Here is a 16,799-nt window from a genome sequence, read left to right as displayed (position 1 = left end):
TGCAATTTTGCCTAATCAATCATGTACAGTAAAGAATGCATGACCATTGCAAAAATGTATATGTAGGTGGTCCCACAGGTCCCAGCTAGTATTTGACATTTTGTGACTGTTATTCTGAATTTCCATGAGCATTGTGGAGCCATCACACTGACTACTAGTCAGGAAGTGGTAGATGGGATAAGCCTAAAGGCAGTGTTCTTGGTTTTTTGGTTTTTGGTTGGGTTTTGTTTTGTTTTGTTTTGTTGCCAGAATTGACATTATTATTATACCCATAATGCTTTGCTTTCTGAAAAGGGAATGGGAGTGGGAAAGCAAGAGACCATGAGAGCTTAGGACAGTTTATCCAATCTGAGGTTATTGGGTGACTCCTATTCTCCACTGATGACAAACTGATCTCAGTTCTCTCTTCTGAACATAAGATACCCCCTTTGAAAGTATAAGCTAAATTTTGAATTAGCCTTAAAAATGTAGCAGGTGCTAGAATCTGCCACCCAGATAAGTCCTCACCAGATGCTATTAGTGACATTTTTATAGAGACTGGATAATCATATTATGGCAAACCATTTTGAGGCAGCCAGCTGGCAGAGTGCAGTGGTGTCCAACTCATAGAAATGAGGACTGCTAATCCAAACCAAGGCCATGAGAGTATTACTGCCACATTATCCAACCCCTCTGGTATAGTAGATGAAAGCACTGGTCTTGGAGTAAGCCCCACACACTAGCTGTGTGCCCCTGGGCTAGTCACTTCACTCTCTGTTCCTCAGTTTCCTCATCTGTAAAAATGAGGAGGCTGTATACTACATGGTTTATAATGTCCTTTCCATCTCTAAATTTATGAACCAATTATCTTAATTTTCCACCTTTCTCTTTCAATTTTGGAGGTCAAAAAGAATGTAGATTTTTAAGCATTGATCCAATTGGAAAGAAACTAACGCAGAGTTTCTGGGTTTTTGGAAAAGATTAAAAAAAAAGCAGCTGAATAGATGGCTTCCCTCCTCCCTTGAAGACAAGTGACCATTCAGGGGAGAAACAGGCCAGCTGCTGTCTGGTTCAAAAGTGTATTCTATCAATCTCTACCTGGCTGACTTTCTAAAAAAATCTGCAGACTCAGTGATCAGAGAGGCACTTGCTCCTTGGACTTTTTAAGCATCCTTGTGTTTTTAAGAATTTGGTTTATTTGTCTTTTCAAAGTCTCCAAGAATGAATACCACATCCTTCCTGCTTAAGGCAGGAGGCCTTTATTGCAGTGAGCTGGCCACCCCCTTATGCAGAGTAACCCAGACATAGCTTTCCTGCCCCCCCTCCCCTTCCCCTTTACTTCGATAATAGAGCCAAGTATTTGAGAACAGAAATCAAGGAAAGAAAAAACATAAAGTGGATAAAGACAGAATAATCCTTATGTCCTTCAATAGGTTGGTTGACAAAGGCCATTTTAAGTAGGATAGATTTTGAAGGGTGAATTTCTTCCAAGAAACTGAAGGATTTTTGAGGGGAAGACTTCTTACACCTTCTTAGAAGATTGTATGCTATGCAATGCACTTGACCCCAAATAAAATCAAAGAATTTTCATTAAGTATAGAAACTAGAAATAAACAGGACAGAGTTCATCTCCAGACTGGATCATTGAGTCCATTCCTGAATCTGATTGTTGGGGATGATGTTGGGCTGCCTGCTCCTAAGCTTGTTTGAATTGTGAAAACGTGAACTTGACTTTGCAGAGTCAAATTCTCCCAGAACCCCTTTGGTCTTTCAGCTGGTGGTGGGCTTCACTATCCAAATGGTTTACTAATTCAGTTGCTGCTTTGCCTCACAGAATTGGCAAAGGCTGATGATCTCTTATTAACTGGGATTTTCTGATGATTCTCTCTCCTTGGGAAAGGGGTTGGGTGAGAGTTAACCTGTGCTTTTTGCATTTGAATCAATATCTCATGAGTGGTTGCCACATCTTGTGGTCCCTTCAATTTTTCCAATGGTCTTTTAGGAAGAGCCAGTGAAGTGGAGGTGGCCAGTGAGAATGTGGACAAAGTGGGGGAAAGCGCGGTCTTGCAGAATCCTGAGCGTGAGCAGCCCCAGGCGGATTCTGCAGAGGCAGGTGTGGACACAAAGGCCTTATCTTCTCATGGGAATGCAGAGGCAGAAAGCCCCCCGCAAGACCATGCCATGGTGCCAGAAACATTAGCCAAGGATCCAACCCATATGCTAGAGACTCATTCTATCCCGGAAAACACCATTGAGCAAGTTGAACCCAGTGAGGGTGGGGACAGAGTAGAGGCTAGTGTAGAATCCAATCACCTCAATGGCTTAAAGAGTAATAATATTGATCAGAATCAGGAAACTGCAGGGAGCCCTCATTTTCCAGGTGATCTGATTAGTCAAGACATATGCAGTTCTTTAGATGCTCAAAATGAAAAGAAAGTATTAGTAGAAGAGGACAAAGAGAGTAGTAGGAAATTAGCTCAGGAAACTGATCTTTTGGGGACACCAGATACCAAAAGAAAAGACACAGTGATAGAGGAACTAAGTGAGAATCATTCAGAAAACTTGCCTGAAGAGATGGCCAAGGTAGACACAAAAGCAGACAGCAAAGGGGTTAAAGATGGAGCAGCTAGTGGGGATGAAAAATGTACCAATCTCACAAAAGGTGAAGAAAATAAAGAGAAAGAAAATGAGTTCATAGAGGATGAGCTCACCCAGACAATTCCACCTTCTCCAAAAATCAAGAACGGACAGTCAGAAAAAATGGACAGGAAGGTCACAACTGGCAAAAATGAATGCTCACACCAGAATGTCCCCACAGCAGAAAGAGATGGCCAGAAAGGGGAGATGGGTGACTCCTCATCCAAAAAGTCCAAAAACAAGAGGAAGAAAAACAAGAAAAAAAAATCACCCCCTGTAGACTCTCCCGAAAAGGTTAAGAAAGAGTTAGTCTTCCAAAACACAGAGGAGGAAGAGGAGGAGGAGGAAGTGAAGGTGGAGGCCAAGAGTCAAACCCAAGATGTCCTTGATGGGATAGTCCAAGAGGAGAAGTTGGAAACAAGGACCGATCTTGATGAATATATGGATTGTCCAGAAGAAGTCAAAACCAATGTAGAGGATGAACCAAATCAGGAAGCTGATAAAGCAAAGAATCTTGAAGGAAACCTAATTGGTGATGGCAAAGCATCTGAGCTTGGTAATGATGCAGCCCATCCATCAGAAGCTGGTGGAAAGGGAGAAGTCAGTTCCTCGGAAGTTGCCAAGGCTGGAGGAGTAGGAGAAGAGTCTGTCCCAAGTGATAATCCTGCCAAGAAAACAACAGAGCAAAGCCAGATATCCAGACTGGAGAACAAAGGAACATCGGTCAGTGGGTCTGAAAATGAAGATGTGCCATCATCCCCTAATGATAGTTCACCCCCTGAGAAGATTGAGGATGACTGTGAGCAGTCAGATGAACAGCCAGAGAAGGCTGAGGAAGCATTAGAAAGCAATAGTCTAGACAGCGATGAATCCAAAGACCCAGTGGGCAGCTTCAAGGCAAAAAGCAATGAGGATGCCCAGGGTAAGACCACTAAGGGGAAAGATAAAAATAAAGAAGAATGCTCCTTGTCATGAGTCAAGGCAGGAGGCTCACAGCAGCTGTTATTGTAGGAAGACAGCTAGAAGGGGAGAGTCACACTTTGCAGATTAAGTCACATTATAGAAAAACTTAGGGGTCTTCTCTCCTGGTGACAGCTCTAGAACCTAGGTTGGACTGTACACGCTGTGTGACCAAGCCATTCACTACTCTCCATCACAAAGATTTCTGTAGATGCCTATTTCATCTCTGTCCGGTTTAGTCAATCTATGTATAGATTTTTAAAGAGGAGTGGGGGGGCATGACTGTATTACCATGAGCTCAGGTTGAAAGGATGACCAAAGAACCAAATAATTAGCATTCATGTTCATTCCTTTAGTTTTCTAATCAAAGTCAAGGCAGCCTCAATATCCTTCATTTCTGTCCCCCCCCCCCCCCCCCGCCTATAGATACATATGGCCATCTTAGTGTAAAGACCAAATAGCCCTCTATCTGTGATGATTCTCACTTGGGTTTGTCTCCAATTCCAGTGCCTTCTATTTATCATTCCTGGTATATTTATTTCAATAGGCACATTGAGACAGATACCACAGATGATTTCAAGGCAATAAGCTGCCAAATAATATTTAGGTCACTGAGTAATAAGGTTTGTGCTTTACGGAAATGGAATTTCATTAGGCAATGAAGCCTCTGATGTCTTCAAGACCTGGAGACAAGGTCAGATTACACACCTGTACCTGCTGCTCTGGGCACCTTTACCCAGTCTAGATCAAGCCTTGGAGGCCTTATTACCAATCATATATATATATATATATATATATATATATATATATATATACATATATATATATATATATGTATATATGTATGTATATATATATGTATATATATATATACACATATATATATATACATATATATATATATAAATTTGTTTGAGGGAAAATTATTTCATTTTATGTGTACATTGCCTATCTAATATATATTTTATTTACAATGCTACTGAGATGGGTTTTTCTCCCCAAAAAAGTAATTTGTTTAAATTCGTTTCCTAGAACTTTTAATTTCTAGCAGGAGCATACTTTTGAAATGATAGCTTCTCTTGGAAAATACCCTTTATCTTTTGGCTAATCCTCCTTGAGTGTCTAACCCTCATTAACAAATGTTATACCAAAAGTTGTAATCCTCACTGTGTTCTAACTCCTAATGAGCAAGAGAGGTTATAAACAGTTGAATTGTTTTTGACTGCCACTTGCACTATCAACTCTGTTTTGCTGGTACGTTCTTAACCGTGTGTTTACTGCATAATGAAATGTCCTTTTGAAATGTTTTTGAATATTAAAATCAAAGTGTATTCATACATGAATGTATTGCCATTTATCATGGATATGTTTCTGTTGTTTTTATAGCTGTTACAAAATCATTGAATACTTACTAGATCAAAGTTTATCAACATGTGAGGTATATGAGATAAATGTATATAATTGAAATAAAGGCATTTTATCATTTTCAAAGACTGATGCACAATCTTTGTAACATGAATAATCTTTCTAGGACTAATATTTGCTTCCGTGCTTCCACTGTCTCCTCCCACATTCACCTTGTCTTCATTAAAAATAGACATATTTATAAGTTGATTCCTACTGGCCCTTGGCGTATGTACCTTCACAAAGAAGGTGTTTGTGACTATTAAACATTTTGGGTTTTAGTTTCTGTTTCAAATGGTCTAATGAACATGAAAGTATTTGGCAAACTGTAAGTATTATACAAATTTGAGTGTTACTGTCCTCATAGCTTCTGGGGGAGGATATTGAGGAAATAGAAGAGAGGAGGAGGATGCATCTGGAATGTCAAAATGGAAGAAACATTGGATTGACTTAATCAGACTTAAGGAACATGACAGTATCTTGAAAGGCCATGACATGGTTCTGCATGACTTTTGGAGAGGTCACTGCCTTGGGTCATTTCTAGATGCAATCTCACTTCCTTCCCTCTTTATTTTCATGTTACAAACATTCACGGATGACGAGACAAAACTAAGACTACAATGACCTCATCTGAAAATGTAGGCAATATTCCACATCTGTAGCTCCTTCCCATCTCTCTATTTTTTAGTGGTTTCATTAATTTACAAAAATTGTTTTCTCTTCTTCCAACTGATTCTCTTCCCCCTCCCCAATGAAAGAAAAAAAATGACTCATTGTATGTATCAAATAAGACATACATGCCTCATTCTGCACCTCTTTATTAGAAGAGGGATAATATGTTTCATCATTTTCATCCTGGAATCATTGCCCTATCAATGGTATGGCCATTCTAGATGGCAGTTTGGAGTTATTCACAAAAAATTACTTAAATGGTACATGCCCTTTGACCCAGCTGCTAGACCTGACCCAGCTGCTAGACCTGTATTTAAAAGAGTTAAATGAGTAGTATAAGGTTTTATACAGACAAAATTATTCGTAACTGCTCTTTTTGTGGTGACCCAAAAAACCCAATTGGAAACTAAAACAAGCTTCTGAGATGGGGAATGACTTTACAAACCGGAGTATGTGAATGTGATGGAACTCTACTGGGCTCCAAGAAATGAGGAAGTAGATGATTGCAAAGAGACATGGAAAGACTTAAATGAATTGATGCAGAATGAAGGGAGCAGAATCAGCAAAACAATGGTTACTATAATATCAATATTAACAATTTGGAAGAGTTTTATTAACTGACAGAGAATGAATTGGGCAGAAATGGGAGAATAATTTATACATGAATAACAACCCCAAAAGGCAAACCATTTTGAAATCAGGCGGATAGATGATGAATCATTCTATCCACTTCCTGATAGAGAAGTAACAGATTTTAGATTTCCAAGAACACCATTCACTCCTTCATCTAATGCATAGATATCAAATGCATACCATATGCAAGGCCTTTTACTATATAATCTGCAGAAACCTCCTGTAGATAGGGGAGGGGTAGTAAGGCAAGAGACAAGGGACAGTTTGATAAGGAGGTCATATGAAATGAATCTTGAAAGATGAGTCAAATTTCAGTGGAGTGTGGGGAAGAAGAGCAGTACAATCATGGGAAAAAATGGAAGCAGAGAGAGACTCAAGAAGACCCTGGACAGCATTGGGGACACGTTGGTAGTCCATTTGGCCATGTGGGAAGGAAATTATGGCATGAGATGAGTCTGGAAAGATAGGAAGAAGGCCAATTTTGAGGACCTCAAGGACTAGTCTGGACATTTGGAGAAATCCTGATGATGCATGAACAGAGTTGTAGGTTAGCAAGAGTGATCCAGCCAGAGCAGTTGATGAAGACTAGAAAGGGGAGATTACCATAGAAGCTATAAACCTGGACGATCTGTGGAAGTGGAAATGGAAAGGAATGGCCAGAAGTTAAAAGAGACAATGGGAAAAATCAAAGGATGGGGTACATTTATGTGACCCCAAAAGCAAAGATGAGGGAAAAGGAGTGAAAGATGACAGCAAGGAACCATAGCATCTCCGTGATGGAAGGGCCCTTAGACACCATCAGTAAAACAATAAACTCAGTCAAGTGAGCATACAGCAGGTGCTTGATGTTTATTTTCCTCCCTCTCCTCCCATCTATTCCAACTCAACCTTACTAAAAATCCCCTTTATCACATGTCCCTCAACAAGCAGATAAATTCCAGCCCAGAAAATTGACTGAATGATGTTGTTGTGAACAGACATAGGGGAATTAGGAAGAAGAACTCCCCTAAGGAAAAGAGGATGAGGTCAGTTTTGAGAGGGTAGTGATGGCAGATAACTTTGTGAGCACAAAGCTCAGAAACAGCCTCCAATAGAGAGATTCAGGATATGTGATAGGCCCCAAGCAAGAGTTTGTGGGGTCTGTGGATATGGAATATATTTCTATTTGGAAAACTGCATTTCAGCTTGGGACCAAGGTCACAGATGAGACAAGCCTTCTAAAGAGATGTCATAAATTTGATTGATATCTAGGCATTAGGGAGTCAGGAAGACCTGAGTTCAAATCAGACCTCAGATACTTAATAATTAGCTAGCTGTGTGGCCTTAGGCAAGTCACTTAACTCCACTGCCTTGCAAAAAAATTCTGGGCATTGCATGCAAAGTCTCAGCTTCACTGTAAGCTTCTGGAAGGCTGGAACTGTTTCACTTTTGTCTTTTTCTCCCCGGAGTCTAGTCCAGGATTCAGCAAGTGCTTAATGTTTGATTGATTGACCACTTGATTGAAAGGCAATTCCTTTGAGGGTGTTGATGCCATACATATATTTCTGAAAAATGTGACTTTAGAGGTAGTAGTCCTATGACTGACAGTAGGTACAGGGCCATCCCAAAGCTGCAAAGGAAGGAAGCCTAGGAGGACAGTCTGAATACCTCAGCTGAACCAAGGGCATCTGTTGTCACCAGCTCTCCCAGCCTGAGGAGGCTGGCACATTTTTTAGGTGCCAGAGTCCCAGCCTCCAAAGGGGGGAGCCCATGTGACCTGGAGTCATTATGCCCTTGAAGTTCTAGTTCCACGTGGCCCAGATGAGAGGGTCAGGCTTCTCTCCAGCTCTGAATCATACAAAAAAGTGAAAGCATGTTCCAGGTTGGATTTTCTGCTTTTATTGAGTCATACAGAAAAGTGGAAGCATGTCCTAGGTTTGAATTTCTGAGTTTTTTAATATCACTGGTACCCATTAAATGAATACAAAGAACCCCCAAGTCCCATTATCCACCCCCATCCTACTATTTTAATACCCAAAAGGATTTGGCCAGATTTTATCTTTGTTTACAAATAGTGATTCTTCCTTGGGTCCCTGGCAATTTTCTCATCTAAAGATTTACTATTTTAAAAATGATCTCATTTGAAACTCACAACCTTGGGAGGTAGATTCTCATTATATCCTTTTTACAATGAGATCTCAGTTGAGACTAGGAAGAAATAAATCTTAGGCAACATGGTAAAAACTATCAGGAAGAACCGAGTTCAAATCCTAAAACCAGGATACTTACTAGTGGTGTGATAACTTCTCCTGAATCTTCATTTCCTTGGCTATAAAACAAGCAAATTGGATTTTCCTAGCTTCTAAGGTCCCTCCTAGCATTAAGTCTTTGACTTATGATTCTATTCCTTGTCCAAGATCACACAATATCACAGGCAGGAAAATAAGGTTAACAGTCTTGGGTACCCTGAAAAGAACCTTCCACTATTGTCCAAAATCCAACTGGCCTCTCACCATCTTGCATACTGTAATTCTTGTGAATTTAAATAGACCTGCGGGTTGAGGCAGATCCAAGTTTAACTCTTTCTCCAGAGACAAAGGGTGCTGGGTAATGATGCTCTCTGAGGCAGTCAGTGAATGTGTTCATCTGAGATTTAAAATGGGGAAGAATGGAAAAACTAATTGTTGATTCAAGTTAAATGCCATTAATACTTGTTTCTTTTCACAAAATGGAGGAGAGTCTGAAGAATCCAGATGATAGATTAGCCAGAAGTCATTTACTGCTGATGACAGTTCTTCTTAGGCACATCACACTAGAGATTTTCACATAGAGACTCTCTTGGTTTTCCTGTCACCTGGTTTAATAAATGTTGGACAGAGATTTGGAGGCTAAAGGTGATCTGTCCATAAGAAATAGACTCCCTGGTAAGGAGGAATTCCACCTGGTTTCCTTATTCTTTGGGTTGACAAAATCCAAGAGGCCATGTCCATGGGATGGAGAATTTACCAAGTTTGCCTGAATACACTGCCAATGCAGCTTGGGGTGTGGGGGTGGGAACTGGGGAAATTGTGTTGGGCAAGCTCACCTGTAACATGGGAATGATGAGGAGGAGGAATGTTTTGTATAAACTTTGAACATGCCTGGACTATTCTTCTTTTAGAAAGTCAGAACATTAACATTCTCCTGTTCAAATTCATGTTATTTGGGTTATCTGAAAGGATAGATGGTACAAATTCAACCTTGCACCCTGGAAGACCCAGACAAGTCCTTTCCCCCAGAGCTCCAGGCTGATGAGGTGTTGAAGAGGAGGGACTGGCACTCAGTGGTAGAAGGCATTTCCAGTGCCTATGAAATCACAACTCACCAGCCCAAAGAGCAAACACAGCATAAAAGCACTAGTTATTATGAGTTATTATAGATAATTAATATGTGAGAGAGGGATGATGGGGGAGAGGAACTCTCCAAGGTCCTGTGATGATACTCAGCTGGGATTCTAAATGGTGCAAATGCTCCTTTCTTAATGATGTTAAACCATGAAGCTTGTGAGATTTTGTGTTGCAGTTGTGTTTGGCCCTAGAGTCCTTGCATGCTAACCCTAACGTAGAAGACTAGCCTGTGCCATGCAGCCGGATACGCTACCCCTGCTGTGTCCGGCATGTTCGGGATGCTGGCCCAAACTTCCCATAGCCGTACGTCTCCCCCCATCCTGTCTGTGACTTCATTCATTGTGGTACGTGCACCATAACTCCCTTTATCACCAATGTGGCTAACCCGCATGATCATTCTTTTCCATTTTTACATTCTCTGTGCTAAGCGAAGCTGAACTGACCCAGCACTGAAACCTATGGTTTTTCTCTTTTTCCTTTTTAGACATTAGGCTGAAAAACCTTGTTGATGAACGAGAATGCTTATTAGAACAGGTAACACATTTTCTATTACTTGATGTGTTTCTAGCCCCTCCTCTCTCTTCTGCATGATTTCCATCCTCAACTCAAAGAACAGCAACCCACATCAGACGGAAAAAATTGACCAATTGCTGTACCCGATAAGTAGGTGTTCCTAGTCACCTCAAAACAGATTATTGTCTGAAAGCAAAGGTGATGTCACATTCATTCACCCAATAGGTAACGAATCTGGCCACTATCTTTGGATGACTACCCCAGAGGCTGACAATTTTTGGCCAACCGTAGGCCCCCATAGGCTCAATGGTATCAAACAGCATTATTCTGAACCTGCCCCATTCAGATGGTTTTCTTCTTAATAATGACAGAAGGAATTTTTATAATCTCCCTCAAAGGATTCACTCCAGTGATTACAAAAATGTTAATTCACTCAGAAATTCCACGTGGGGGGGGGGGGGGGTAAAACACTTGGAAATGAAGTATCTTTGAAGACTTTTATACATGAAAGAAGTTTCTGAGAATGTAGATTCAGAGACCAGAATGGGTAACAGGGAAGAATCCCTTGATTCATTTAGATTGTTCTTGGTGGGAGAGTTCCCACAGCATTAAGGAAAGATGCAGTCCCTAAGAATTCAGTAAGGTCAGAGGATCTTGGTTCAAATCCTCCCTCTTCATTCTGATTACCTTCCTGACTTTGGAGAGGTCACTTAACCACCTTGGGTCTCAGCATCCTCCTCTACAAATGAGAAAGCCTCTGAGGTTCCCATCCAACACTAGATCTATGATCCCGTGACCCTCTAGAGCCAACATTTTTGTCCATTCAAGCATCCAGCATTGTCTGAGTAATTAATGTATACAAGCCAAGTCATTAATATTGACTGGAATTGAGACATGGAAACCATGGCCCTTTTCTATGATGGTCAAATTAAGGCTCTAGATACAAAAGGGTATAACCCCTCTTTCCTAAATATTAGCCAAGGTGTCTCTAAGTGACATCTATATCTACAATCTGATCAACAGATTTCATTGAGGGTGTACTTATTTCTATAGGTACTTAATTTCTATAGGTACTTAATCTTAATTTCTATAGAAATCCTAATGAAAGGTACATATGGGTCAATATAAATGTGTGTGTGTCTATACCCACATGTTCATGAGTGGAGGGATGGGGGCTTAAAGTGAACCATTTCATGGTTCTCTGCTTAATAAGTGCTGGGTCAATAGATAACCCCTCAGTATCAGAGGCCACTCAAGACTATTTTACTCACTCTTCAATTCATAAGCATTTAGTTAAACCAGCTTTGCTAATAGACTTTCCCCAAGAGCGAGTCATAGTCTGTGCCTGGAGATGAGATAGAGAGCAAATATGGTACTGCATCTTGAGAAGAGTATTAGTTGATATTTGTTTATAAAAGAGAAACTGTGAGGCTACATCTATTTATAGATTTTCTGAGCTTGTATAATACTAAAAATGAAATGAGTTCAGGCAGCAGAAATATTAAGTCATATCATAACAAGATTGGCCAATTAGATATATTAAATTTACTTATCTTTTTTTATTGATTCAAGTGTATTGATTCAGTCCTGATATGAAGAAAGTAATGGATGGATTTGGGTTTTTCAGATTAAAAAACTAAAAGGGCAGCTGGAAGAAAGACAGAATGGCAAGCTAGAAAATTTGAGGTCTGAAGACGACATCTTGGAAAATGGGACAGACATCCATGTACTTGATCTACAAAGTAAATAATGCTCCTTCATTAGATAACTATCTGTGGATTTGGGTTGTCCTTGGGCTCTAGGAAATTTTTATAAGAGTCCTGTGCCCCTCAATAAAAAGACCTGATAGTTGAGAAAAAGCCCCAAGAAGAGGGTAACTGATCTGAGTTCATGCTCTTCTGGGTCTGCCAAACCTGTACGGGTAGGAAGGTCTTGTTTCATGATAATTTCTCCAAACCATGGGAATGTCCTGGGGGTCCCATTATGTTAGCAGAGTTACCAAAGTAATCTACTCAACAAATTTGACAAGAGGTAGAGAACCACAAGAGATGACCTGGCAGGTAGAAGTAAGATGATCCCTTACAGACTCTCCCTTACTGAAAATCTCTACTTAGGCAGTAGGAGGGCATGGCCGAATTAAGTGTAGTCTCTACAGTCAAGTCCATGGAAGCATTTCCTTTTGGGGAGACCCAACTCTTCAGTGCTTTCTTCACACCATATATCCCAGTTTTTATACTGAAAAAAACATGGTCATTTCACCTATGATGATGGAATATAAGGAAGGCATAAAAATAAGGGGAAGCAATCATGTTTTGTGAGTTTTTTTTTAACTCAAATTCCCATGTTGGGGATAATCTGAATTCTCTAGGATATGCTGGTTGAGTATCTGAGTGGTGGTCTCCCCCTTACCTTGCTAAGAGTGAGAATGGCTTATAGGCAGATCCCCAGTGTTCACAAGCACAAAAGTATGAAGGGAAGGGCTTGGGGGGGGGGGTAGGACAGCCATCAGCAGAAGGCGGGCAGTGAGGGGGCACAATGGAGAGAGTGCTGGGTCTGGGGTCAGGAAGACTCATCTTCGTGAACTCAAATCTGGCTTCAGACGCTCACAATCTATGTGACCCTGAGCAAGTCACTTCACTCTGCTTGACTCAGTTTCCTCATCTGTAAAATGAGCTGGAGAAGAAAATGGCAAAACCACTCCAGTATCTTTGCCAAGAAAAGTTCAAAATAGTAACATGAAGAGGCAGACAGGACTGAAATACTGAACAATAATATCAAACAGCATGGTGGAGGGAGTGCCTAATTTAGAATCAGGAAGACAAGTTCAAATCCTGCCTCTAACACTATCCTTGTGATCCCTGGCAAGTCCTATCACTTCCCTGGCCTCAACTGTCTCCATATGTAAAATGACAGTTAACCAGATGTGAGGTCCTGTCCAGCCCTGGGGCTAGCAGCCTCTAGGGTAGAGTCAGTGGTCAAGGTTTGCCAAGTTGTCAGACTGACCAACAAACAAAAGTGGGGCCCCAGGAAGGAGGGAGAATCTGACCATTTTCAGGTACTATGAGGTTAACACAGTTTCTCTTTTCCTGTAGGGGATGCCAACAGGCAGATCAGTGACCTCAAATTTAAACTTGCAAAGTCTGAGCAGGAGATAACTGCATTAGAACAGAATGTACGTATGGGCTTCCAAGTGGGAGTGGTCAGAACAAATCTGAAATAAGAGCCGAGAAAGGAGAATAGGACTGGTTTTCTTTTTTTAAGAATATATACTTTAGTAGTAAATACATCTTCAAAAGGTGGAAGCTTGGAAACTGGAGTTCTCTGGGTTGAGGGATGGTCACAATTCATCATGACTCCAGTCCGGGAAGCCAACCCCTGATCCGTCCAGCAGCCAGAGGAGAAGGGCATGGTCGCCTCCTCAGCAGGCACCCTTGTTCCATGACCCCCAGTACTCTCCAGCCTCTGCAGGTGGGGCATCAGGTCACCAGAACCCATGGCTACTGGGGTGGAAATGGGGGTGCTGGGGGCCCCCTCTACCATGGTTGCCTCCCAAGTTTTAGCCAAATTTCTGAAGATCTTTTATTAATAGAAAAAAGCTAGAAAATGTTTACAGAGTAGGAAGTTTCTAATCCAAACATCATCAGCCATAGGTGGATTTGGTTGGAACAGCTGAAGGCCGCCCCTGCTTCCCCATCTCCCCCCTTTTCTAAATCTGAGAGTCACTGCTCTTGTGTGTTTTACACACACATAAACACACACATCCCCTTGATCATCTTTGGTAAGGCCTTTGCCCCCTCGTTTGGCAAGATGGGCATCATTACCAGGACCACAAGGCCTTGCCATTTCCCCAGCCTCTGTTCCCTCTGAACCCTGGCTATCATTTGACCCCCTATTTAGTGTCTGCCCTGGACTCCTGACTGGTGACTCCTCCACTGCAGGTCAGTGACCTCAGCAGGTGTTTTCTTTCTGAAGTCCAGAGGTGACAAAGACCCTTCCCCACATTTGCCATCCGGAATATGCTCAGGTATATTCCTGGATCTCTTCAGAGCAGTTGAGACCCTCCCCCAGTAGTGTCAGCATTGGGATACCAGGAACTCAGATCTCAGGCAGAGCCCTGCACAGTCACATGGGGTGTTGTGCTGCATCACCCCAAACCCTCCTCCCTATTTGTGCCACTCCCAGAGGTTAGCACAACTGACTTTCAAACAGCAATGAAAAGGGGGAATCAGGAAGGATGCCTACAACTGACCAGGAGTGTTTACCAAGGGCCTTCATTGTGTCAGGCCTTGGGAGGTACTGGAGATACAAGGATGAATCAGTATATTAAATAAAAAGCCTTTATGAAACACTATGTGCCAACCGCTGAGAATACAAAGTCCCTGACCTCGGGGAGCTTACATCTCTTGGAGAAGCTGACACATCTAGGGAAACCCTAGCAGAGTAAGGTCCTAACAGAAAAGATTGGCAGGCCCCATCCAAGGACAGTGGCAGAGATGATAGGGTCATGCTTTTACAACTGGAGGAATGAGTAGTGGTTTGGAAGGATGGGCACGGGGTCATAAGGCAGTGGGAAGAGGGCGGATGTGGTCTAAGATATAATTACTGTCTTGAGGATCCTTCGGGTTGATTTTCCCCTTCAGGTAATACGATTGGAGGGTCAAGTGTCCCGCTACAAGTCAGCTGCCGAGAATGCAGAGCGAGTCGAGGATGAGCTGAAAGCCGAGAAACGCAAACTCCAAAGAGAGGTGAGTGCCTTGAGTGGCCCCAGCCCCAGCTCCCTATCAAATGTTCATTCTTGATTTTTAACAGTTTCTGACTGTCTTTTAACAGTTAGTTGACCGACTCACCAATACAGGAAGAAAGTCAGGATGCATCTAGTTAGGTGACTGAGGCACAACTGGGGACAGGGCCAATGTGGACCAAAGATTGTCCTGCAACTTCTTAGTTGCCTGAGGTCCAGGGTCTCAGGGCCAGCATGAGTCAGAGGTAAGACTTGAACCCAGGGCTCCTTGACTCAATGTTTAGGAACATTAAATGAAAAATGAAGGATGCTGAAGGTAGCTTCTGATTCTTGCTCAAAATATGCTTTGAGGGCTTGCAAATAAGATCCATCTCAGCCAAAGGGAGAGGTTCTGTGCCCAAGATCGAGGCACCAGCAATTCCAAGTCAGCTCACAAGTTTAGTGGGAAGATAATGCAGAGGCTGAAGTACCAAGTGGAGGGCTTGTATTTGATCCTGGGGAGGAAGAGGGAGCCCCTGGAGACTGAGTCGGGTGAGGGTGGAGAGAGTCAGATATTGTCAGGAAAATCCTGTCAGTGGCTGGATGGACAATGGACATGAGGCAGGGGCCCAGCAGCTACCACTGGAGCCCAGGGGTGGAGTGCTGAGGGTCTGTACCATGGGGAGAGGGGTGAAAATGATAGAGAGCTGTGACGTCCTCTAACTTGGACCCCTGGGAAAACCACCACCCAGGAGAAATTAGGCCTTAACTAGTACTTGGGGAGAGACATCTTTCTCAGCTGTTCGAGAACAGGATTTCACAGAGCTCACTGGGAGCAGGCAGGTTTCCATAAAGACCAGCCTACGTTAAATAGGCCACTCTTTGCAAAAGGCTTTTTTTAATATGATTTTTTTTTTGCAAGGCAGTGGGGTTAAGTGACTTGCCCAAGGTCACACAACTGGGTAATTATTAAGTGTCTTAGCCCAGATTTGAACTCAGATCCTCCTGACTCCAGGGCTGCTGCTCCACCTAGACTCCCCCAAAAGGCTTTTAATAATCAAATGGATGCATGTGTCTGCATGGACAGCTTTGAATGGAGAAAAGATCTGTTCATCTGGGAGGACTTCCCCTCAATGCTGATTGTAGCATAGTATCTTAGCTAAGTGATAGAGAGACAGAATAGAGTGTGTGCGTGTTTGTGTGTGTGTGTGTGTGTGTGTGTGTGTGTGTGTGTATGTGAGAGATGTGAGAGAGAGAGAGAGAGAGAGAGAGAGAGAAATAAACAATGGAGATGGTTGGGTGGATGGATGGGTGGATGGGTGGGTGGGTGGGTGGACAAGATGAGAGGGACAGTCAGAAAACAGAGATTACGCTGTGCCCAGTGCTGTGTTCCTAACTGGGGCTCCAAGCAAGGAAGGGTAACTTCTAAAGAGGGAAGATAGGAGAGCTAGGAGGGGAAAGGGTGGGTGTGGGAAAGGCCCAAGTCTGCAGTGGAGAGGAGGTGAAGGTAAGAGTCCACCATAAAGCAACATTGCCTGGCCTCAGGACAGAAGACTCAGAGAGTTGACTTCAATGGCTCGAGGCACCCAGAGCCTAAAGTCTACCCAGTCTTTTTTAGGTTTTTGCAAGGCAAACGGGGTTAAGTGGCTTGCATAAGGGCACATAGCTAGGTAATTATTAAGTGTCTGAGACCGGATTTGAACCCAGGTACTCCTGACTCCAGTGCTTTATCCACTGCGCCACCTAGCTGCCCCAAGGCTACCCAATCTAAACTGTTTCAAGGGATGTGGACCCTCAGGTTCCTGTTAGCCTGACACTCTGCCCCCAATGCCAGATCAAAACTTTTCCAGCCACAACCTAGCCCCTCTGTGCCTCAGTTGACCTAGATGACTTCTAAGGTCCTTCATTATGTACCA

General features: G+C 42.4%; 1 protein-coding gene and 1 long non-coding RNA gene across 28 annotated transcripts in view; one reads left to right on the top strand and one right to left on the bottom strand.

Moving 5' to 3' along the window:
* The window catches only part of LOC141489105 (uncharacterized), a 34,178-nt gene that overhangs the window by 12,780 nt on the left and 4,599 nt on the right, over positions 1-16,799 (bottom strand). The gene's annotated exons all lie outside the window — the stretch shown is intronic.
* LRRFIP1 (LRR binding FLII interacting protein 1) overlaps positions 1-16,799 on the top strand; it is a 193,045-nt gene that overhangs the window by 173,441 nt on the left and 2,805 nt on the right. For 20 of the 24 annotated variants that reach the window (XM_074189782.1, XM_074189779.1, XM_074189778.1 and 17 more), the window contains one exon: positions 1,982-10,123. In XM_074189782.1, coding sequence (XP_074045883.1) covers positions 1,982-3,591 — 1,610 coding nt within the window. In that variant the 3' untranslated portion in view covers positions 3,592-10,123. The other 4 variants (XM_074189783.1, XM_074189784.1, XM_074189786.1 and 1 more) reach the window with 1 other exon arrangement.

This window comes from Macrotis lagotis, chromosome 5, assembly GCF_037893015.1.
Source record: "Macrotis lagotis isolate mMagLag1 chromosome 5, bilby.v1.9.chrom.fasta, whole genome shotgun sequence".
Classification (NCBI taxonomy): Eukaryota; Metazoa; Chordata; class Mammalia; order Peramelemorphia; family Peramelidae; genus Macrotis; species Macrotis lagotis.
Note: the sequence above shows the minus strand (reverse complement) of the source record. Positions and strands in the feature narration are given on the sequence as shown.